Source organism: Gymnoscopelus braueri, assembly GCF_963280865.1.
Source record: "Gymnoscopelus braueri genome assembly, chromosome: 3".
Lineage (NCBI taxonomy): Eukaryota > Metazoa > Chordata > Actinopteri > Myctophiformes > Myctophidae > Gymnoscopelus > Gymnoscopelus braueri.
Genome location: NC_137612.1, coordinates 52,695,140 through 52,713,918, shown reverse-complemented (window position 1 = coordinate 52,713,918; position 18,779 = coordinate 52,695,140). Strand labels below are relative to the sequence as shown.

General features: G+C 41.8%; 1 protein-coding gene across 1 annotated transcript in view; it reads right to left on the bottom strand.

Moving 5' to 3' along the window:
* suclg2 (succinate-CoA ligase GDP-forming subunit beta) overlaps window positions 1-18,779 on the bottom strand; it is a 179,129-nt gene that overhangs the window by 76,082 nt on the left and 84,268 nt on the right. Inside the window, exons 6-9 of the mRNA XM_080423817.1 lie at window positions 16,853-16,942; window positions 14,644-14,740; window positions 7,643-7,804; window positions 5,037-5,179 (exon numbers count right to left, since the gene is read on the bottom strand). Of these exons, the coding sequence (XP_080279943.1) occupies window positions 5,037-5,179; window positions 7,643-7,804; window positions 14,644-14,740; window positions 16,853-16,942 (492 nt within the window). The remainder of the gene's footprint in view (window positions 1-5,036; window positions 5,180-7,642; window positions 7,805-14,643; window positions 14,741-16,852; window positions 16,943-18,779) is intronic.

The window sequence follows — 18,779 nt, the reverse complement described above, 5'->3', positions numbered from 1 at the left end:
TATACTAGTGTTGTTTTAGTCATAGTCTTTTGAATAAAATTCCATTTAGTTTTAGTCATATTTTAGTCATCTGAAATGTTTTACTGTTAGTCTAGTTTTAGTCGACTAAATATCATAAGATTATAGTCGACTAAATCTACAGTTGAAAATGTATTTTGTCAGTGCCTTGATGGTATCGTAATGGCAGATTTTACGCTTGGTTGCATGCTGAACATAGCCGATCTACAAGCTCACAACGCGTTGCAATGCGACGCGTTGTGAGCTTGTAGATCGGCCATTTTCGGAGTGCAACACCTGAGCATAAAGCAGAGTCTTTTAGTTCTACTGGATCTCTTCTCCACTAGTCCACTCACTAACATTTTAGTCTAGTTTATTTATTTGTTGACGAAATTGTCAATATATTTAGTCTTAGTCATCATGGCCTGGTTTTTATTTCGTTCTCGTCAGTGAGAAAAGGTAGTCGCCGAAATTTTTTCGTCGTAGTTTTAGTCGACGAAATCAACACTGCTCTATCCACAGTTTATAGTCAACAGCCCGTTTTTTCCACATAGTCTACTGTAAGTCACACCAGCATTCTGTAACAGTCACAACATATGACGTTTTCTATTTTCTTGCTGTTAATAATAAATAAATACATGATAAAGAAAGAAATAACACTACCATCACAGTGTCTGTTTATGCACTAGACTGTAATCGAAAACCATAGGAGCCTAGCGAGGTGAAGTATTGCCATTTCCTTTTTCCTTTACCCATCGTGTGCTGTAGCAAGGCAAGCAGACTGCTTTTTCACCAATTGTTTCGCCACAGGCAAATGCTGCTTCGACTACTGATGCCAGCCAATCTATGAGTTTGAATGAACCAAGATATGAGAGCTTCATTTCCCCATTAGTTTAACCCATTAAGACCGGGAACGCATCTGCGTCTGTCATTTTCAGATTTATTTGGCGATTAAAAAATAGCAGATACACAAGCTCATGTGCCGCGCTATGAGCTTGTAGATCTGCTATTTTTGAAAAATCGTGAAAATGTGTGCAAATCTTTGAATATATATATTTTTTTATATACATTTTGTAACTCAAATATTAGTTATATGTATTTGGCCACGGACCCCCATCTCAAAATATTTTGTTCCAGGGACCCCCAGAAGCAAATATTTGAGTTACAAATGTGCTTTAAAAATATATATATATTCAAAGATTTGCACACATTTTCAAGATTTTTCAAAAATAGCAGATCTACAAGCTCATAGCGAGTGCCGCGCTATGAGCTTGTAGATCTGCTATTTTTGAATAGCCCAAAGACATCTAAAATGACAGAGATGCGTTCCCGGATTGAATGGGTTAAGTTATAATCAGCTGCGGTCCTTATCAGTCACCAGGCAGAGCCAGGCCGTCGGGAAATGTCACCAAACTCCCAATGGCCAATCTGGGCCTGAGACCAAGCACTCCCCGGCTATTAACATCGAGGCCAATCACAGTACTTCACTTAGGAGCATAGCTGCCAAAAAAAAAGAATATTACACCACAATATTCTTGGGGATTATCTCAATATATATATATATATAATAGATGTATTTTGGTCAATATTGTGCATTCAGTTTGAGTCAATATGCCAGCTGGACAGTCAAACAAACTTGTGTAAACATTAAACAAGGGTTAGGATCTTTGAATATAATATATAATTTTTTTACTCAAATCTTTGCTCCTGGTGGGGGTCCCTGGAACACAATATTTTGTGATGGGGGAGGGGGGTGGGGGGCGGGGGTCCGGACAAATCCATATCATTTTGGGGGTCTTTGGCATGAAAAAAAATTGAGAACCACTGATATTATAGCAACATAATTTTGTTATCTTTTTCAACTGGATTTAGAAGACATTTGTATATCTGCCATTTTTTAATAGCCCAAAGTATACAATAATGGTTATAGCTAAAAATCAATGTGTCTCCGGATTGAATGGGTTAATAGATTTCAGGGCGTACAGTGTCACATGACAATGTAGAAACACCACAAAACACAATGGTGAGGGCCCCCGGTCAGACGCAATAGGCTCTATGCACAGCAGCCATATTATCACTTCCTTCAAAGGTGTTACCAATGATACTAATGAAGGCTCTGTTCCATTTAGTGTAGCACAGTGGCTCTCAGATTTTTCAATTTCCAAGACCCCCGCAACTCTGAGAGTGTACAAATGGAACCAAATGGACCCGTAAAGGGGCCATTTGGAAACCCTTTTAAGGAACCATGAGGGTCCCTGGAGGCCTGGACTCACATTTTAGACCCACCTGTTTGACCAGAATGGAACAGAGCCTTCATTAGTATCATTGGTAACACCTGTTGAATGTCTGTCTGCGCATAGAGCCTATCGTGCCGGCTCCACCAACATTTCGCGGCTTACACCTGTATGAGCGAGTGACATATAAAAATTGAGCCTGTAGATCGGGCAGAAACCTCTTATCTCCATTCTCCATATTCTAACTAACTGTATAGGGCTTAAGTGGTTGATGTGATCCACAGAGCGGAGATTCACCGCGCCGCTGGAAATAAAAGGATGCCATGTAATCAGCAGGATTTTTGAAACGTGTGCCCACATTCATCTTCAGTATACTCGACTACTGAAATGAAAATAAAAGTTGTTCATCATTGATAAGAACAACTGAATGGACCTCCAAGCTCAAAATGAGGTTGGAGGTCAAAAGGGGGCAGAGCCTGGAGTCAGCTAAGACAGCTAACTCCACCCCCCTTTGGTGGACTTTGAGAAAGTTTGAGGATCCAATGGAGTTAGCTGGTTTTGTCAGACGCACTTTTTAATACTTCTCATTGGTTCAATATGTTTTTAAGAAACACACATACATAAAGGGTGTTCAATAGCACTGATTTATGAAAATAAACGCAAAAGCAGAAACATTGAGTTAGCTGGTTTCTGTCTGACAGCAACGATATAATAATTAATTAATGTTTTTGTTGTTTTATCGAAATGTCCTTTCACAATGTTTCTCTTTTCCACTGTGTTAATGTCGTGTGTGTCATAATGTCTCAACGCTTCATGTTTTGTGTAAAGCACTCTGAATTGCCTCGTTGTTGAAATGTGCTACAGTATACAAATAAACTTGCCTTGCTTAATCACACACGGCTCACAGTTTCCCTGGATAAACCAGCAGAGAGTACCACAGTCTCTGGTCTAATCAGCCCCGTTGTCACACTGACAAACTCCTAATTAGACAGACACGGAGGCCAGACCTGCTTTGACATGGCACCTGGCTGGCAAATTGAAAACAGTAAAACACAGGAGAGTAAATTTGATAATTTTTTTAAGCAGTTTGGTTGTCCAGCCTGACGTGCACAGCATTTTTCAAATGTGCACAGCATTTTCTAATGTGTGCAGCATTTTCTAATGTGTGCAGCATTTTCTAATGTGTGCAGCATTTTCTAATGTGTGCAGCATTTTCTAGCGTGCACAGCATTTTCTAATGTTCGCAGCATTTTCTAATGTTCGCAGCATTTTCTAATGTTCGCAGCATTTTCTAATGTTCGCAGCATTTTCTAACGTGCGCAGCATTTTCTAACGTGCGCAGCATCTTCAAATCCTACAATCTCTTAAAAAAACAGCGTGAGATTCCTTTTTGTTATTAGCGCGGTAGTTCCTGGCGAAACAGGAAACCGGTGCAGTAGTTCCTGGCCAAACAGGAAACCGGTGCATTTCCGTTTCCGTTTTCCGGCCGGATGACGTCATTTTCGAAAACAGCAAAAGTAGCAGATCTACAAGCCGACAAACGTGTCGCTTCGCACCGCGTTTCGAGCTTGTGGATCTGCTACTTTTGATGCCTTTGTGACACTGTAGTATGATTAAGTATGGTTTTAATTTACGAAAAAACACTAAGAGTTAAAATATTAGAGTTAGGAGGTTTCTGCCTGACAGCAATGATATGCAGTTCAGGCTGTTTTTACTTTGCTACTTTTTAAGTTTCTACTAGTATAAATGTGGTATGTGTGTGTGTATTCTGTGGTTGGTGGGTTGTTTTATGATGTTTTCACTATAGAATGCACCGACACAAGTATTGTACTTCCATTGTTCCTGGGAGTTACTGCAGCTCTGCCTGGCAGTAGAGTGGGCGCGCCGTGGAGTGACAAAAAGTTGCATGTAGAGGCTCTTATTGAGTATAGTGGAGATGGTGTTTTAGATATGCTCTTAAGGCTGCTCTCCACCGCGCCGAACATCGGCCGCAGAAGGCATTGGAAATGGTCCGTGGCTGACAACCTGTTGTAGATGGTGTCGTGCCGTCGGGTCGGGACTTCTAGTCGAACGCCAACCAAACTTGCTTGGTCGGGTCCCGACAGGCTAGAGCCCGTCGATAGCCGCGGGTGGTGAAGAGGGGGGAGAGAGGGGGGGTAAAGGCTCTCGTCTGCTACTGGTGCAAGAGCAAGCCTTAAATAAGCCAGAGACATTTTGCCCATCGCACATTTTAACTAGATCCCATATTATTCTCAATCTCAACTCTCAATTCCTATACCAATCGACCAACTCCAAAGCAAAGCTAGCGCAAAAAAATGCTCTGTTTTTAGTTTTGGTCCGAGCTGAGACTGGAGGCTCCAGTGTTGCCAGATTCTGTGAGCGAAACAAGCGACCAGGTCTATGAGAACAAGCCCAAAAGAAGCGACCAGTTTCACCACTTGAGCCCTTTTACATCAGCTATTTTCAAAAAATTATCTTGAAAGCAAGCCCAAATAATCAACTACAAACAAAAGCAACCCGCAACTATGAATATTAACAAGCGACTTTACAGGAAAACAAGCCCAAAGTCGCTTACATAATAATTTGTGCTGTCTGTTGTAGTCTGAAGTAGTCCCCTTTTTTTTGTGAGTATAAAGCCCGCATTAGGCATTTTTAGGTTCACAATACTTGGGAATCTGCGCCCTCATACTAGAAGATGAAGAGTCAACGTGTAAGTCAATAGTGTGCACATTTGCACAAAAGCAGAAGTGCATGCATGCGCACGCACGCGCGCGCACTCACACACACACACTCTTTGATTCTTACCTTGGGGTCAGCGGTGAGGAGCTTAAACGCCTCGTACACCTGTCTTTCCTGGACTCCTCCCCCCAGGTCCAGGAAGTTTGCGGGCTTCCCGCCGTGCAGGTCAATGATGTCACACGTGGCCATGGCCAGCCCCGCTCCGTTCACTGTGTCAACAGGGGTCAAGGGTCAAAACGTTATAATACGAAGGTACGCAAATGCTCAGATCCAATACAAAATGATTATGCCAGAGGAGACTCATTTACATGAACGCCATGTCCTTAAGCCAGACTTTCTTTAAGTGTGTTTGCTTGATAACTTAGAGGACTACTAATGATACTGTAGCCCGGTAATGACCTACACTATAATGAAGCTAGAGATGGCTATTAAGGCCTAGCACGACTCCAGGATTGAATCAAAACCCCTGAGAGTAAAAGAGTGACGCAGGTAACGCGCAGTTAATTAAAAGGAACATTACCAGTACTAAGGGAAAGATCAAATATAAATGTAAGAGCACGAACAATGAAATCAAGCAGTAAATTACCAACTACAGAGGAACAAATAAGCCTAAATGAATACAGTGTAACACGTGTACAGAGCGGGTCTCCAGAATCAGCTTGAAATCTTGATGTTGCGCGAGGCAGAGAAATGTAATTATAATGACTAGGGGAATGCTGATTAATGGAAGTTCTACTATGGATTTGTATGTGGTTTTAGCCAATATTTAGCCTGGCACTAGAAAGGCTAAGGTTAAAGTTAAATGGGAGCCAAAAGATTCAGCGCACAAAAAATAAGTCTCATTTAATTTTGTTTAAACCATACATGGGAAACATACGGCCCGGGGGCCACATGCAGCCCCCACCTTCACTTACTGCGGCCCACAGGTTCATATCGGAATACTGATTGATTTCAGCTGTTACAATTCCTAACATGCAAACATGACCAGCTTTAATTACTTCAGTCTATATTAGTTGCTTAATGACTAGTATTACATTTCTATTGTCTTTCTTATGTCCAATGTTTTTGTATTGAAGTTCATAAAGTTAACATAAGTATAACTAAATGCATTTGAAATTGAAAAAGAATGTTACTTTTCAGGATTCCTATTCAAAAATAGCAAAAAAAAAAAAATCAGGATTCCAATTCAAAAATAGCTAAAATAGCAGATCTACAAGCTCAAAACCTGTCGCGGTGCGACGCATTTTGAGCTTGTAGATCGGCTATTTTTGCTACTTTTGTGTGACATAGAATGGCTAAGTACGGCATTCATATACGGAAAAAGTTAAAATACAGAGACAAGAGGTGTCTGCCCAACAGTATATGCAATGTGGCCCTCTGGAGTGAGTGTGTAAGAAATATAGTGGCCCTCTGCATCATCAAAGTTGCCCACCCCTGGTCTAAACGCTATTCATACTTCGTTGTACGTCAGAGTTGTGAGCCGACAATAGCCGATCTACAAGTCGCGATGCAACGCGTCGCGGCACTTGTATATCTGAAATTCGCAGGTACGCGATTCCATCGTAAGGCGGCGTGTAAACGGTCCCATTAGCGGAGCTGAGCTGGGTTCCTGGGAAGCTCTAAAGAGATCTCAATATCAAAGCGGGGGAAAATCGCTTTAACAGCCGTTACGTTGGTAGCTTACCGAGCTTTCAAGGATCTCCAGGGCCTTAAAAGCGTTATTACATTTAAGACAGGTGGGGGTGGCAGCGCTAGTGCTAACCGAACACTTCTAATGTGTTTATGAGGCTACAGGGTAGCTAACTGAAGCACCTGTTAGTGCTGCTAAAGCTTTGATTTATGACAAGAGAGGGAACCTTTAATGAGAATGCTAACAATCCGGCTCACTGGAGACTTTCCGGGAGGATTATGGCTAATTATTATGCATTGGTTATGGCAGCGCTCCTTCTGGAGTCCTGAGAAAAGCTGCTGGTAACGTGGACTGGATACGAGGGCTGGACTGCCTTTGCTTTGACTGAGTTTCAGCTCCTTAGACACATTAATGCTCTAGCACTCCAAGAGTAGACATTGGCTGAATTAATTGGTGAGCTTCTGCGTTCGCGCGCGCGAGTGTGTGTGTGTGTGCTAATGTTGATTTTGTCGACTAAAACTATGACAAAAAATGTTTGGCGACTACCTTTTTTTCACTGACGATAACTAAATAAAAACTAAGCTACGATGACTAAAACAAATTTCGTCAACAAATAAAAACTAGATTAGAATGTTAGTGAGGGACGAGTGGAGAAGAGATCCAGTAGAACTAAGACATGTCATATTATGTTTGGTTGTGCTCGGGTGTCGCGCTCTGAAAATAGCAGATCTACAAGCTCACAACGCGTCGCGCTGCGACGCGTTGTGAGCTTGTAGATCGGCTATTTTCAGCACGCAACCAAGTGTAAAATCAGCCATTACGATGCCATCAAGGCACCAGCAAAATACATTTTAGTCGACTAAATCAACTAAAACATTTCAGGTGACTAAAATATGACTAAAACTAAATGGAATTGTATTCAAAAGACTATGACTAAAACTAAATCAAAATTTGCTGTAAAAAAACAACACTGGTGTGCGAGTGTGTTTGCCTGCGTGCATGTGTTTGTGTGTTTTGAAGCAGGGTTGACGTTTCCACACACCAAAGCAGGCGATGTTTCCGTCCAGTCCGATGTATTTGAGATCCCACTTGGCGGCCTCGGTCTCCGTGGGGTCGCTCTCGGCGTTGTCGTCCATGGCGAACACCGCCTTCTGGCGGAACTCGGCGTTGTCGTCAAAGTTGATCTTGGCATCGAAGCACACCACTGCAGCAGACATGATGGTGAAGAGACAAGCACATGACAGAGAGAAAAGGAAGGAGAAAGACGGGACAGAAAAAAAGCGAGATGAAATGGAAAGGGGGGGCAAGGGACGGCGCATACAACTTCGGGAAGGAAACGGGGAAACTCATTAAAAGCTCAAACACCTTAAGTAAATGAAACGAAGACTGGCAGCTCACCCCATTAGTCTTGATTAAATCAGCGACAGGCACACTGAGGCATGTGTGTGTCACTCTAAAGCAGAAGCCATTATGCTAAATGGACATTGCCTTTACACTTCAAAAGAAGATGCATTTCAAAGGCAGCCGCAATCCTAATGCTACCTGCAAAAACAGCAGGCAGGCATAACGTGTTTTTTTTTTAACCAGCTTATATGCAAAACCAAATCTCACAGAACTTCAAATTGTTTGAAGCCGATGAAGCCAAAGTAGAGTCAAAATGTTGCTCTATTTATTTACACATGGACTGTTTTCGTTATTTATTTTTTAAGTACAGTACATGCAGGTGGGTCCAGTTTACTCCTGTTAGAAGTAACCCAGAGACCCTTTACTTTCTACTACTTATTCTATTTCTGTGAGCGCCGGGATTCTTAAAGGGACACGATCACCGTTTAAATCTGAATTTAAATTCGTTTTTGATGGTCATCTGTTTCCGTTTTGTCTTTTGCACCAGTAAACGTCACAAACCACACCTCCATCGCTGTGAGTTTTGTCATCACTTAACAAAGTAGGCCTGCCGACAGCGAGGCCCAAGGCCCACAGAGGAGTGAGTGCCCACTTCAAGCCGGTGGCCTTGCGCGTCAACGAGCGTTGCCATGTGAGTAGACACGCTGTGGTGGATGGAATAGTTTATCACTTTTTTTTCCAAATTACACATGTGGGCTAGCTAGCTGGCTACATAATGTAAACAGACCGGGTACAAGCTTAAGCAGGAGCATGACCATACGTCACTTCCACTATGATCTCTCAAGACATGGATTCAGAGCTCCGCAGCTGAATCTGTCGGGAAACTCCCATTACAACGTGTAGAGTTGTTGTTATTAGGAATGAAAACAAAGGAGCACCACCGGAAGAGGAGGGCTGAAGGAGAGTAAACGGGCCGACATCCGGTCTCTACAAGGGGAATTGGGCGGTGCCCCCAGAGGCAAATTCATTCATTGATTATTTTATTTTTGTCGATGGGTTCCCAGATTGCATCCACCGAGTCAAAGGGAGGACTGACAGAGTAGCCAATGTAAATTATGGGTCGTGGTTTGCAAAATGTTCTGGTGCAAAAGTGACACACGCTTTTTTGTCTTTCTCTGTGTTCCTACAAATCCCATGATGCATTTCACGGGCAAGCCTATAGATGCCATTACATAACCCTGATTCATATTATCTGGAGTCAGGATCACTATTTTATACCATAAACACAGCAAACAAGGATAATGTCACGGCCATTGAGGTTAGATGCTAAAAAACATGAAGGGCTTTTTTCTTTTTTAAGGGTTTTAGTTTTCACATTCATGGATTCTACCCCAGTGACACCACCCATTAAAACTGGGACAGCACATTTTTTTATTTTAGTGTTGGCTTTTCAAAAATAGCAGATCTACAAACATCTGCTATTTTTGAATAAAACTAAATTTAGAAGGCATTTGTAGAATCGGCCTTAGGTCTTAATGGGTTAAGTAAACTTTTTTATCACAACTTTGACGGCGTATCAGATGCGCACAGATAACTCTGTTTAATTGGCTGCTAATGTAACATTAGCCCTACAACCAATAGAGATACTGTTGATAATCGTGATAGTATTCCTTTAAGCTGTCGGAAGCACGAGTGTCTCCACAACTTGAACTGTAGTTCACATTACATAAATGTACTTAAATTATTTAAATGTAAAACTAATCCAATATAAGATAATGCATTGGATAGTTTGCAACCTTTCAGCTATCAAAAACGGTGCAAAACAGCACAACTCTAGGCAATAGTCCAAGTAGAAATGCATTATGCAATGAATGTCATGTCCCAAGACGCCACATGCTAGCAAAGAGTAATGATGCGTAATTAGAGATACAGGAAACACTGTGCAGACATAGAACTGGGCAGACGCTGAGAATTACAAACAGACCAGACAAATACAATCAGAGAGAGAGACGCACGCCGTACATACAGGCAGCAGACAGACACCACGCATGAGATTTAACAAAACACACACATACACACAGTGGTGGAAAAAGTACTCAAATGTTTTACTTGAGTAAAAGTATCAATACTGCAATATAGAAATACCCTGTTACAAGTAAAAGTCCGGTATTCAAATTTGACTTGAGTAAAAGTACAAAAGTATTGGTATCAAAATGTACTTAAAGTACCAAAAGTAAAAGTACTATAATGTTTGAAAATAGCACATATACAAGCTCACAACGCGTCACAATGCGACGCGTTGTGAGCTTGTAGATCTGCTATTTTCAAATAGCCTAGGTATAAAATAGGGCTAAAGTGGTTAATGTATATTTTATAATGTAATCATTTATATCTGCAAAGTAACTAATAACTAAAGTTTTGAAATCATTGTAGTGGAGTAAAAGTACAATATTTGCCTCTGAGATGTAGTGGAGTAGAAGTAAAAATATTGAAATACTCAAGTTAAGAACAAATACTTCAAAATTGTACTTAAGTACAGTACTTGAGTACATGTACTTAGTTACTTTCCACCACTGCATACACACAACCACATGAATCTCCTCTAGACTGTAAGAATTGCATTGGCGCAGCAAAACATAAATGAAGTGAGGTGTATCCTCCTGGCAGTTTGATCTCTACAGGTCTGACTCTGCAACCCCTTTCATTTCCGTTAAAGACGCATTAGCTCTCCCTCTGGCGTGCTGTTGTAGGCATTCACTATACAGACACATTTAATCAAACAATAACAGCAAATAAAAACAGCAAAGAGAAATGTTCTCACTCCCAAGAATAATTATATATTATTCTTAACAAAACAAAAAATGTGCTGATTTTTTTTACTTGACTAGCTTGTTTTAAAAAGACAGCCAAGTCGACTTGTATCTTCATAGTGCGTCCGCCGTTAGCAACAAAAGAATAGCCCTACTCATTAATATTCATAAGCAATTATGAAACAACAGAAAAGTCCTCTTCTCTTGCCAAGCTTTGATAACGCATACCTGGAAACAAGAGCCAGTTTTGAGGGGAGACAAAATAACATCAAAGATGCAATGAGGCGTCAATGTTCTGTACCGTGTCTGCATGTAACAGCTCACAGTTGGCCACTGTTCAGCATCACAGACAAGGCAATCATTCTTGTACTTAGTATTTGAGCAAGACGTCCAATTGCCATGCAAGTTTAATGTATTAACCATACATTTATGTAAATAGAAATATAAGCCTCACAGCGGTTTGCTAGGGAACAGAATGTTCTTCCAATGTTTACTTGGGAGAAGCCAATTGACATTTTACACCCATGTGAATGCCCCATGCATTGAAGTGCCAACACGGAATTGAAATCTGGCAGACTCTCTGTTGAATCTCTATCATAGAGACTAGAGGTTCAGGCGGCTACGCGGCCCTCACATCTAGAGTTCGGGCCGCCACGCCTACGTTGCACCGCAGATCCGACTGATATGGTCATCTATGGAGAGTCAGTCCTTGTCGCTTTTATGGGCATAAATCGAGATCCCTGATGTCATTAGTATTTGGCTATATATGGGCTTGGCCCCTTTTGTGGCCATATATGGTGATTTGTTTGTGACTGATGCCATGATGACACATTGAGGTTAGACAACACACTCCATATTTGGGCGTAGCTGCTTTGGGAACTCCTTAGTATGTGGTTATGGCTGAGTCATGGGGACATGAGTGTGATGGCGTGGTCCAACCCCGTGTCCTCCCTTAAGCCAATTTTAATATAGGATTAGTGTATCTTATTATTATTATTAGCAACTTTTATTTGAATAATGATTATAAATAACAAATGAGAATGTAGAATAATAATAGTTTAACGTATTAATAATATAAACGTGCGTGCAAACGCATTCTCTCTGTGAATGAGAAGAAGGCTGTGTGTGTGTGTGTGTGTGTGTGTGTGTGTGTGTATGTGAGAGAGAGAGAGAGAGAGAGCGGTATGCTGTCGTCTAGTACAGTGGTTTAACCTTTTTCTTGCCTAGGACCCCTAAATTGATATAAATTTGGCCGCGGACCCTCATTTGAAAATGTTTTGTGCCAGGGACCCCCAGAAGCAAAGATATCAGTTAATTTTCGCTTTAAAAAATATAAATATTCAAAGACATGCACACTTTTTCAAGGTTTTTCAAAAATAGCAAATCTACAAGCTCATAGCGCGGCACTCGGTGCCGCGCTATGAGCTTGTATATCTGCTATTTTTGAATAGCCAAAGCTAAGTGGTTAAAATTATTCTGACGCTATGTTAACTAATTTCGCTGGGGACCCCCTGGTGCTCGCTCAAGGACCTTGAAAACCACTGGTCTAGTACAAACAGCTTAGCGCAGTGGGGACCCAAGTGGTCCGGGAAGCATTAGCTGGAGGTCCGCCACCACCTGCCTCGAAGCAATATTGATGTCATGTGATAATCTGCCCATCCCAAGCAACCGCGGGTCAGGAACTACATTATTTCAAGACGACGGGGACAAAAACTGTGTAACTGAAAAAACGTGTGCTGTAGTTTCATACAAATACGAAGAGTACGGTAAATAAGAAAGTTGCAGCATGAAATGTAGTGTATTGGATTTCCTATGGCATAGGGCTGTCAACTTTCCTCAGAAATGATATTCGAATATTGGTCTTAAAAATTGGCAGATATTCGAATATATTCGAATATTATTATTATTATTATCGTTATAAAAAAAAATATATATATATTTTTTTTAACAAAATAAAATACATTTATATATATTTTTTGACAGAAACAATACAAAAAACAGTGTATCAAGTGCTCGGATACAATAAAACATATATTTTGTTTGTTTTTATAACTTGATACATTGTTTTTTATAGTGTACCTGTCAAATAAACAAAAAAAAGGAAAAACAAGTTTTTTTATTTTTATATATTCGAATATACATATTTTCCCCGTATTCGAGGAATATTCAATACTGGAATATTAATTCACCAGCCCTGCTATGGCATGCATTATTATTTGTGCATAGGGTGGAGGCAAATGCAGAACTGGTGTGCTAGAAGAAGGCACACGGATAAACAACGTACGCCTTCTCTATTAGTGTTGCGTGATTAAACAGACTATGCTATCGTGTACATTTGAACAGGGGACCAATAGATGGACTCAGGAGACAGAGATTCAACAGTGCGAAAGATTAAAATCTGCAGATTTACCATTACAGAACTGAACCCGCATTATGCAAAAGGTCAGCATTTAACACATTGATTGCCAAGATATTAAACATAGTTTCCTATCCCCTTGCCAGCATAATTACCTCGATCTGATGACATTTGAAACGCCGTGGAAGCGACATTTGTGTCACAAAAAAATAAATAAAAAATAGTCCCTGTGGGTTGGCGGAGGTATCTGTGTATCCATAGGAACGACAACCTTCTAACCGCGATCCGCCATTTTGGCGGATCACCACCCGTTGAAAACGGGTGGTTTTCAATGCAAAAAAAAGAAACTGAGTTACAGCTGTTTTTCTGAAAATCTCATCGTTGGGATGAACGGATGTGACGTTTTTTGCGATGACGTCACATCCACATACTACTTCTCTGAGTGACATCATTCCAAAGCTGTGTTAGGGTGCCCTTTGTGGAAAGAACGCATCAATGCGATCTTGGCAATCAATGTGTTCAACACTTACGACCTACAGTATAATACTTCATCGTATGACAAATGAAATGAAGTGTTGTTGTTTTTGTTAAACCTGCCCAAAATGCCAAGGTTAATGTGATTAAAGTAACCTTTGCAGAATTGGTAAAGAAGGTAATGTCATCTATGTCAGATGCTTCGAGGTGATTTGGTGGAAACGTGGTTGGATATTTAGATTTGAGTCGAGTCAATTAGTGATGAGACTGTCGCAGACAACTTTAGCATCCCCCAGTCGGTATACACAAGAGAGCATGTTCTGGTCCCCTGGTGGAGGGGAAATTGCTGCTTCACCCAGCTGCTCAGGTGGCTGCTCAGATGGCTCAGACGAGCACATGGGCCGGAGCTATCAGGGGTTAAGTGACTTGCTCAGGGTCAAACCGGCGACCTTCCGATTCCCAGGCGGCCTCTCTAACCGCTCGGCTACGGCTCCTCAAACATGCTATGAATGAGGAAATCAATGTAGAGAGACTATAGAGTCCTTGTTACGGCTCGGATCCCGTGAACCTGCCAAGGACGATGTAGAAAAGAAAATTGAAACCAATATGCGTTTCATCTCACACCTCTCGGGAGGTTTGGTGTGCGAGCGTCGACACAATCAAAGGAATGCCATGTGATTTAATCTACCTGTGTATATGCCTCACATTTTCAAATTCCCACAGTCCCACAATGATTTAGTTAAATTCCACAGATGTTTGGCATAGTCTAAAAAACATTAAATGATACAAACAAAGCACGCAACCCAGCCACAGTACCACTACCTACAGTATTCCTCTCACACACACACACACACACACAAATGCAGACATGTCGCACACACACACACACACACGCACAACAAAAACACACGTAGTACAGACATGCCCACAGCCAGCAGCAAACTTAATCTAGACACTCAAGACACACATGTAGCAGATAAGCATTCTCTCTGAAACAGGCACTAGATAAAGAAGTGCAGGGGAAGTTGGGGTTGGGGGGGGGGGGGGGGGGCGCCATACCTTGTCCCTCGGGAGTCTCTCCGAGGGGATTGACTTCAACTTGAGTGGCGTCGACTTTCAGGAACAGATCATAGAGCCTCTTAATCTGATCTGCCGCCTGCGAGAGCCACAGAGGACAGTAATTACCTCGACTGTTCAGCTCCGAGCAGCCCGGGCCCCGCCAAGGCCACTCAGCCCACCACGTGGGTTAAATAAAACATGGCAAATCACCTTCACCGTTGCATTTTTTCCAAGATATTTACTTGTGTGCGCGCGCAACGCGGGGGTTTGTGTTCACGTGCAAAGGGAGCCGAGATTGGAAAATGTAATCATCTCATTTTCCACAAGGTGTGATTACTGACAAATATACAGTAGCTCATTCTCAGAGAATCCGGGCTGTCGACCCAGTGTAATGCGGTTACAAAACTAAATAATGTCTCCGTACACAACGTGCTGTTCAATGGAATTCTGCACAGTGAACGTGCCAAAAGAGATTTAGGTTTCTGGCTGACGCAGTCTAAACTGTTACTATACTCGAAGAATAGTCATTATTTACCGCTCCCCAATGGCATAGCTATATGTGACACAGATATATGTGGAAGGAGAAAAATGTAGCCAGATAACAGTCTATTGTACTCTAACAAGCATTGGAATATCTACCCGAGTTCACTTGACATTTTCATAAATCCGAATTTCAAAGATTAAGGGAGTCGATTGATGTGTCTGTCGCCGCAACCCAGCTGCTCTTTTGATAATGAAAGCTGTCTGGGACAATATTGTAAGAGCTGTTGCCTATTTGAACACACTCTAATTCTAATGCCTACAGAGTCCTCTTCACACATGCACACACAGTCACACTCGTACTACTGTCTATCTCTTTCTGTCTCTCTCACACGCCCCCCCCCCACACACACACACACACACACACACACACACCACAGCCCGTTTTAACCCATTCAATCCGGGAACACATCTCTGTCATACGAGCTTGTAGATCTGCTATGTTTTGAAAAATTGTTGAAAAACATTTTGCAAATCTTTGAATATATAAATATACATTTCTTTTAAGCGGGATTTTTAACTAAAATCTTTGCTTTTGGGAGTCCCTGGAACAACGTATTGGGGGATGGGGGTCCGCGGCCAAATACATATCATTTTGGGGGTCCTTGACAGTTTTAGAACCACTGATATTATAGCAACATATAAATATATATTTTTTTAAACTGTAGAAGACATTTGTAGAATCCCCAGAAGCAAAGATTTTAGTTAAAAAACACTTAAAAAAATATACATAGCGTATTCAAAGATTTGCACAAATGTTAAAAAATAGCAGATCTACAAGCTCATAGCGTGGCGCTCGGTGCCGCGCTATGAGCTTGTAGATATGCTATTTTTGAATAGCCCAAAGAAAAATTTACAGATGCTTTCCCGGTCTTAAAGGGTTAATACCAAAGCTCTTTCAAAACAATATGGTTATTTCAGAACAGCTAAGATTCCATCAATAGAATGGAATGACGACTGAAGTGCTTTCACACAGAGTGTACAGATTCTCATCACATCACTCTTTCCTCTTTTCTGCTCGTCGTGTTTTAAATCAACGTCCATTCGGCAGCGAGTCTCTGTTTGCACTCCAGAAGCTGATTCATTAAGTTGATTTATACTCTTTCGGTGCATTACGACTCTGAGCTAATCCGATTCCTCATGCCACTCTGCCCATGGAAGTGAAAACAAATTAGCGACGGGATGCCAAGAGACAAACGGCTGGAAAATGTACCCTTAAATCTACAGTAAGTGTACTGTACACATATCCGATGTGATTTTGTGAACGACCCTATAGTGACCCGTCTACACTCCCCGAAGTCACGCGCGACTTTGAAAAGACTCTTGACGTTGTTTGTGTCAAACGCCCGCTCTGGTTGGGTTGTAAATTCCCATCGCGCGTTGGACTCGAACACAAAAAAAAAGCCGCAGCACGTTTAAAACCCATAAATGGCACCGTTCGTGTGCCACGCTCTACGCTGGTACGCTTTTCTGTGTGGTTGCCAAATATGACAATAGACCATCTGGCGTGTGGGCCTTGTGCAATGGCACTTACAGCAATTGCATAGTTCTGGAAAACTCAGCGTTGCGATAGCCAGACCGCTTGTGCCGTGTGTGTGTGTGTGTGTGTGTGTGTGTGTGTGGCTGCCTGCCGCAATGGGTTTCAGGAGGCTCCAGCGGAACCCATTACCTGTCTCTCCAGAGATCCTTTGAAACCCAAATTAGCCGCCATTCGCAGTGCCTGGTCATCCCGCACTCCCTCGAATATGTCAATGGCTTCCTGTAAAGAGACACAACACAGGAAGAGAGTTGAGAGAGGGAGACGGCGCTGAGGAACGAGAGAAAGCAGGAGTGTGAAACACCAGGCTGTAATTTGACACAAAGTGGATGTTCATATTAAATCACAGACATAGCAATTAAGTGGTGGCAAGCTGCCAGACATTAGCAAAGAGCTCAGGAGAGAGGGTACTGAAACGACGGGGTTTTATAATTACAGGACCCTCATACCGATGGCTCTCATATAAACAGCGGAGTGCTCTCGCTCACTCAACTGTATTGGGAAGTCTAACGTTAGAGGACTAGCTAATGGACTCTGTGGTGCGCTGGGGGGCAAATGGCAAGTAGTGAGCATTATTATACGTCTACTGAAATGCTATCGCTAATAGTGTTGGCTAGTGAATTCGCACCACTGGCTGCCCCATGGTTAAATACAGAAAATTGCCAATCTACTGTACAAGCTCACAAAGCGTTGCGCGGCGGCGCGTTCTGACCTTTGAGGCCATGTTCAGGGCACGGCACCCGCAAACAGTATAAGTCTAGGCTACACAGTACGGTTTGGGAAGAGACCATCTGTGCTCAATACGAACACACCGCTGACCAGTGTTGATTTTGACAGCACGTTTTGATTTAGTTTTTAGTCATAGTCTTTTGAATCAAATTCTGTTTAGTTTTAGTCATATTTTAGTCATCCGAGATGTTTTACCGTTAGTCTAGTTTTAGCCGACTAAATATCATAAGATTATAGTCGACTAAATCTACAGTTCATTTGGTTGACTAAAAATGTATTTTGACGGTGCCTTAATGCCGTCGTAATGGCTGATTTTACACTTGGCTGCACTCTGAAAATAGCCGATCTACAAGCTCACAACGTGTCGCGCTGCGACGCGTTGTGAGCTTGTAGATCGGCTATTTTCAATGCGCAACACCTGAACGCAACCACAATAAAATGACTTGTCTTTTAGTTCTCTTCTCCACTCGTCCCTCACTGACATTTTAGTCTAGTTTTTATTTGTTGACGAAATTGTCAGTATATTTAGTCTTAGTTGTAGTCATCATAGCTTAGTTTTTATTTCGTTTTTATTTATTTTGTTTTCGTCAGTGAAAAAAGGTAGTCGACAAAAAAAAAATCGTCATAGTTTTAGTCGACGAAATCAACACTGCCGCTAACCAACAGACACAACACCGAACAGTAACGGTGTACTCAAAGCAGCTGGAGCTCTACTATCAATTCAGAAACATCTGTAGCAGAGGAAAAACGTCGATGCAGATAAGACGCACAGGCGGTGGACTCCATGGTGTGTGTGTTGCTGTGCCTGTCCCATCTAGTGGCACTGATAAGAACTGCTCAATCCCCCAGTTGGCGCCTTCGGGCCGTTCAAAAATAAATGATTACTGTGGATTTCACTCCATAAATAGAATCCAATTAATTAGAAAATACAATGGAGTAGGCTCCAGTGGCACTCAGTATTGCTCATGTCTGCACGTTAGGGCTGCTATCGTGTGCATAAAAAAAAAAACATACAACAATGCAATTCAATTGAGTGGCTGAAAAACCACCATGGGGACACGGTCTGCATCTGTTAGGCACACTACCAGACACACGCACGCTTTGTTATGTGTTCCAGAGGAAGATCTGGGTGGGTCAATTACGGAAGGGAAATATTTTCTGTTTCGTTTAGTGTTTTTGCATTGAGATGCCCTTAGTCAGTGGTTAGAGAAGTAGGCTATACCTGAAAGCCGCGCGTGAGTAAAAAGTAGAGATATCTCACTAGGCAATGACTTTAAAAGTAAAGGTGAAATGTAAGTAAGTATCAAAAGTGAAATGAAATGCTGTTATA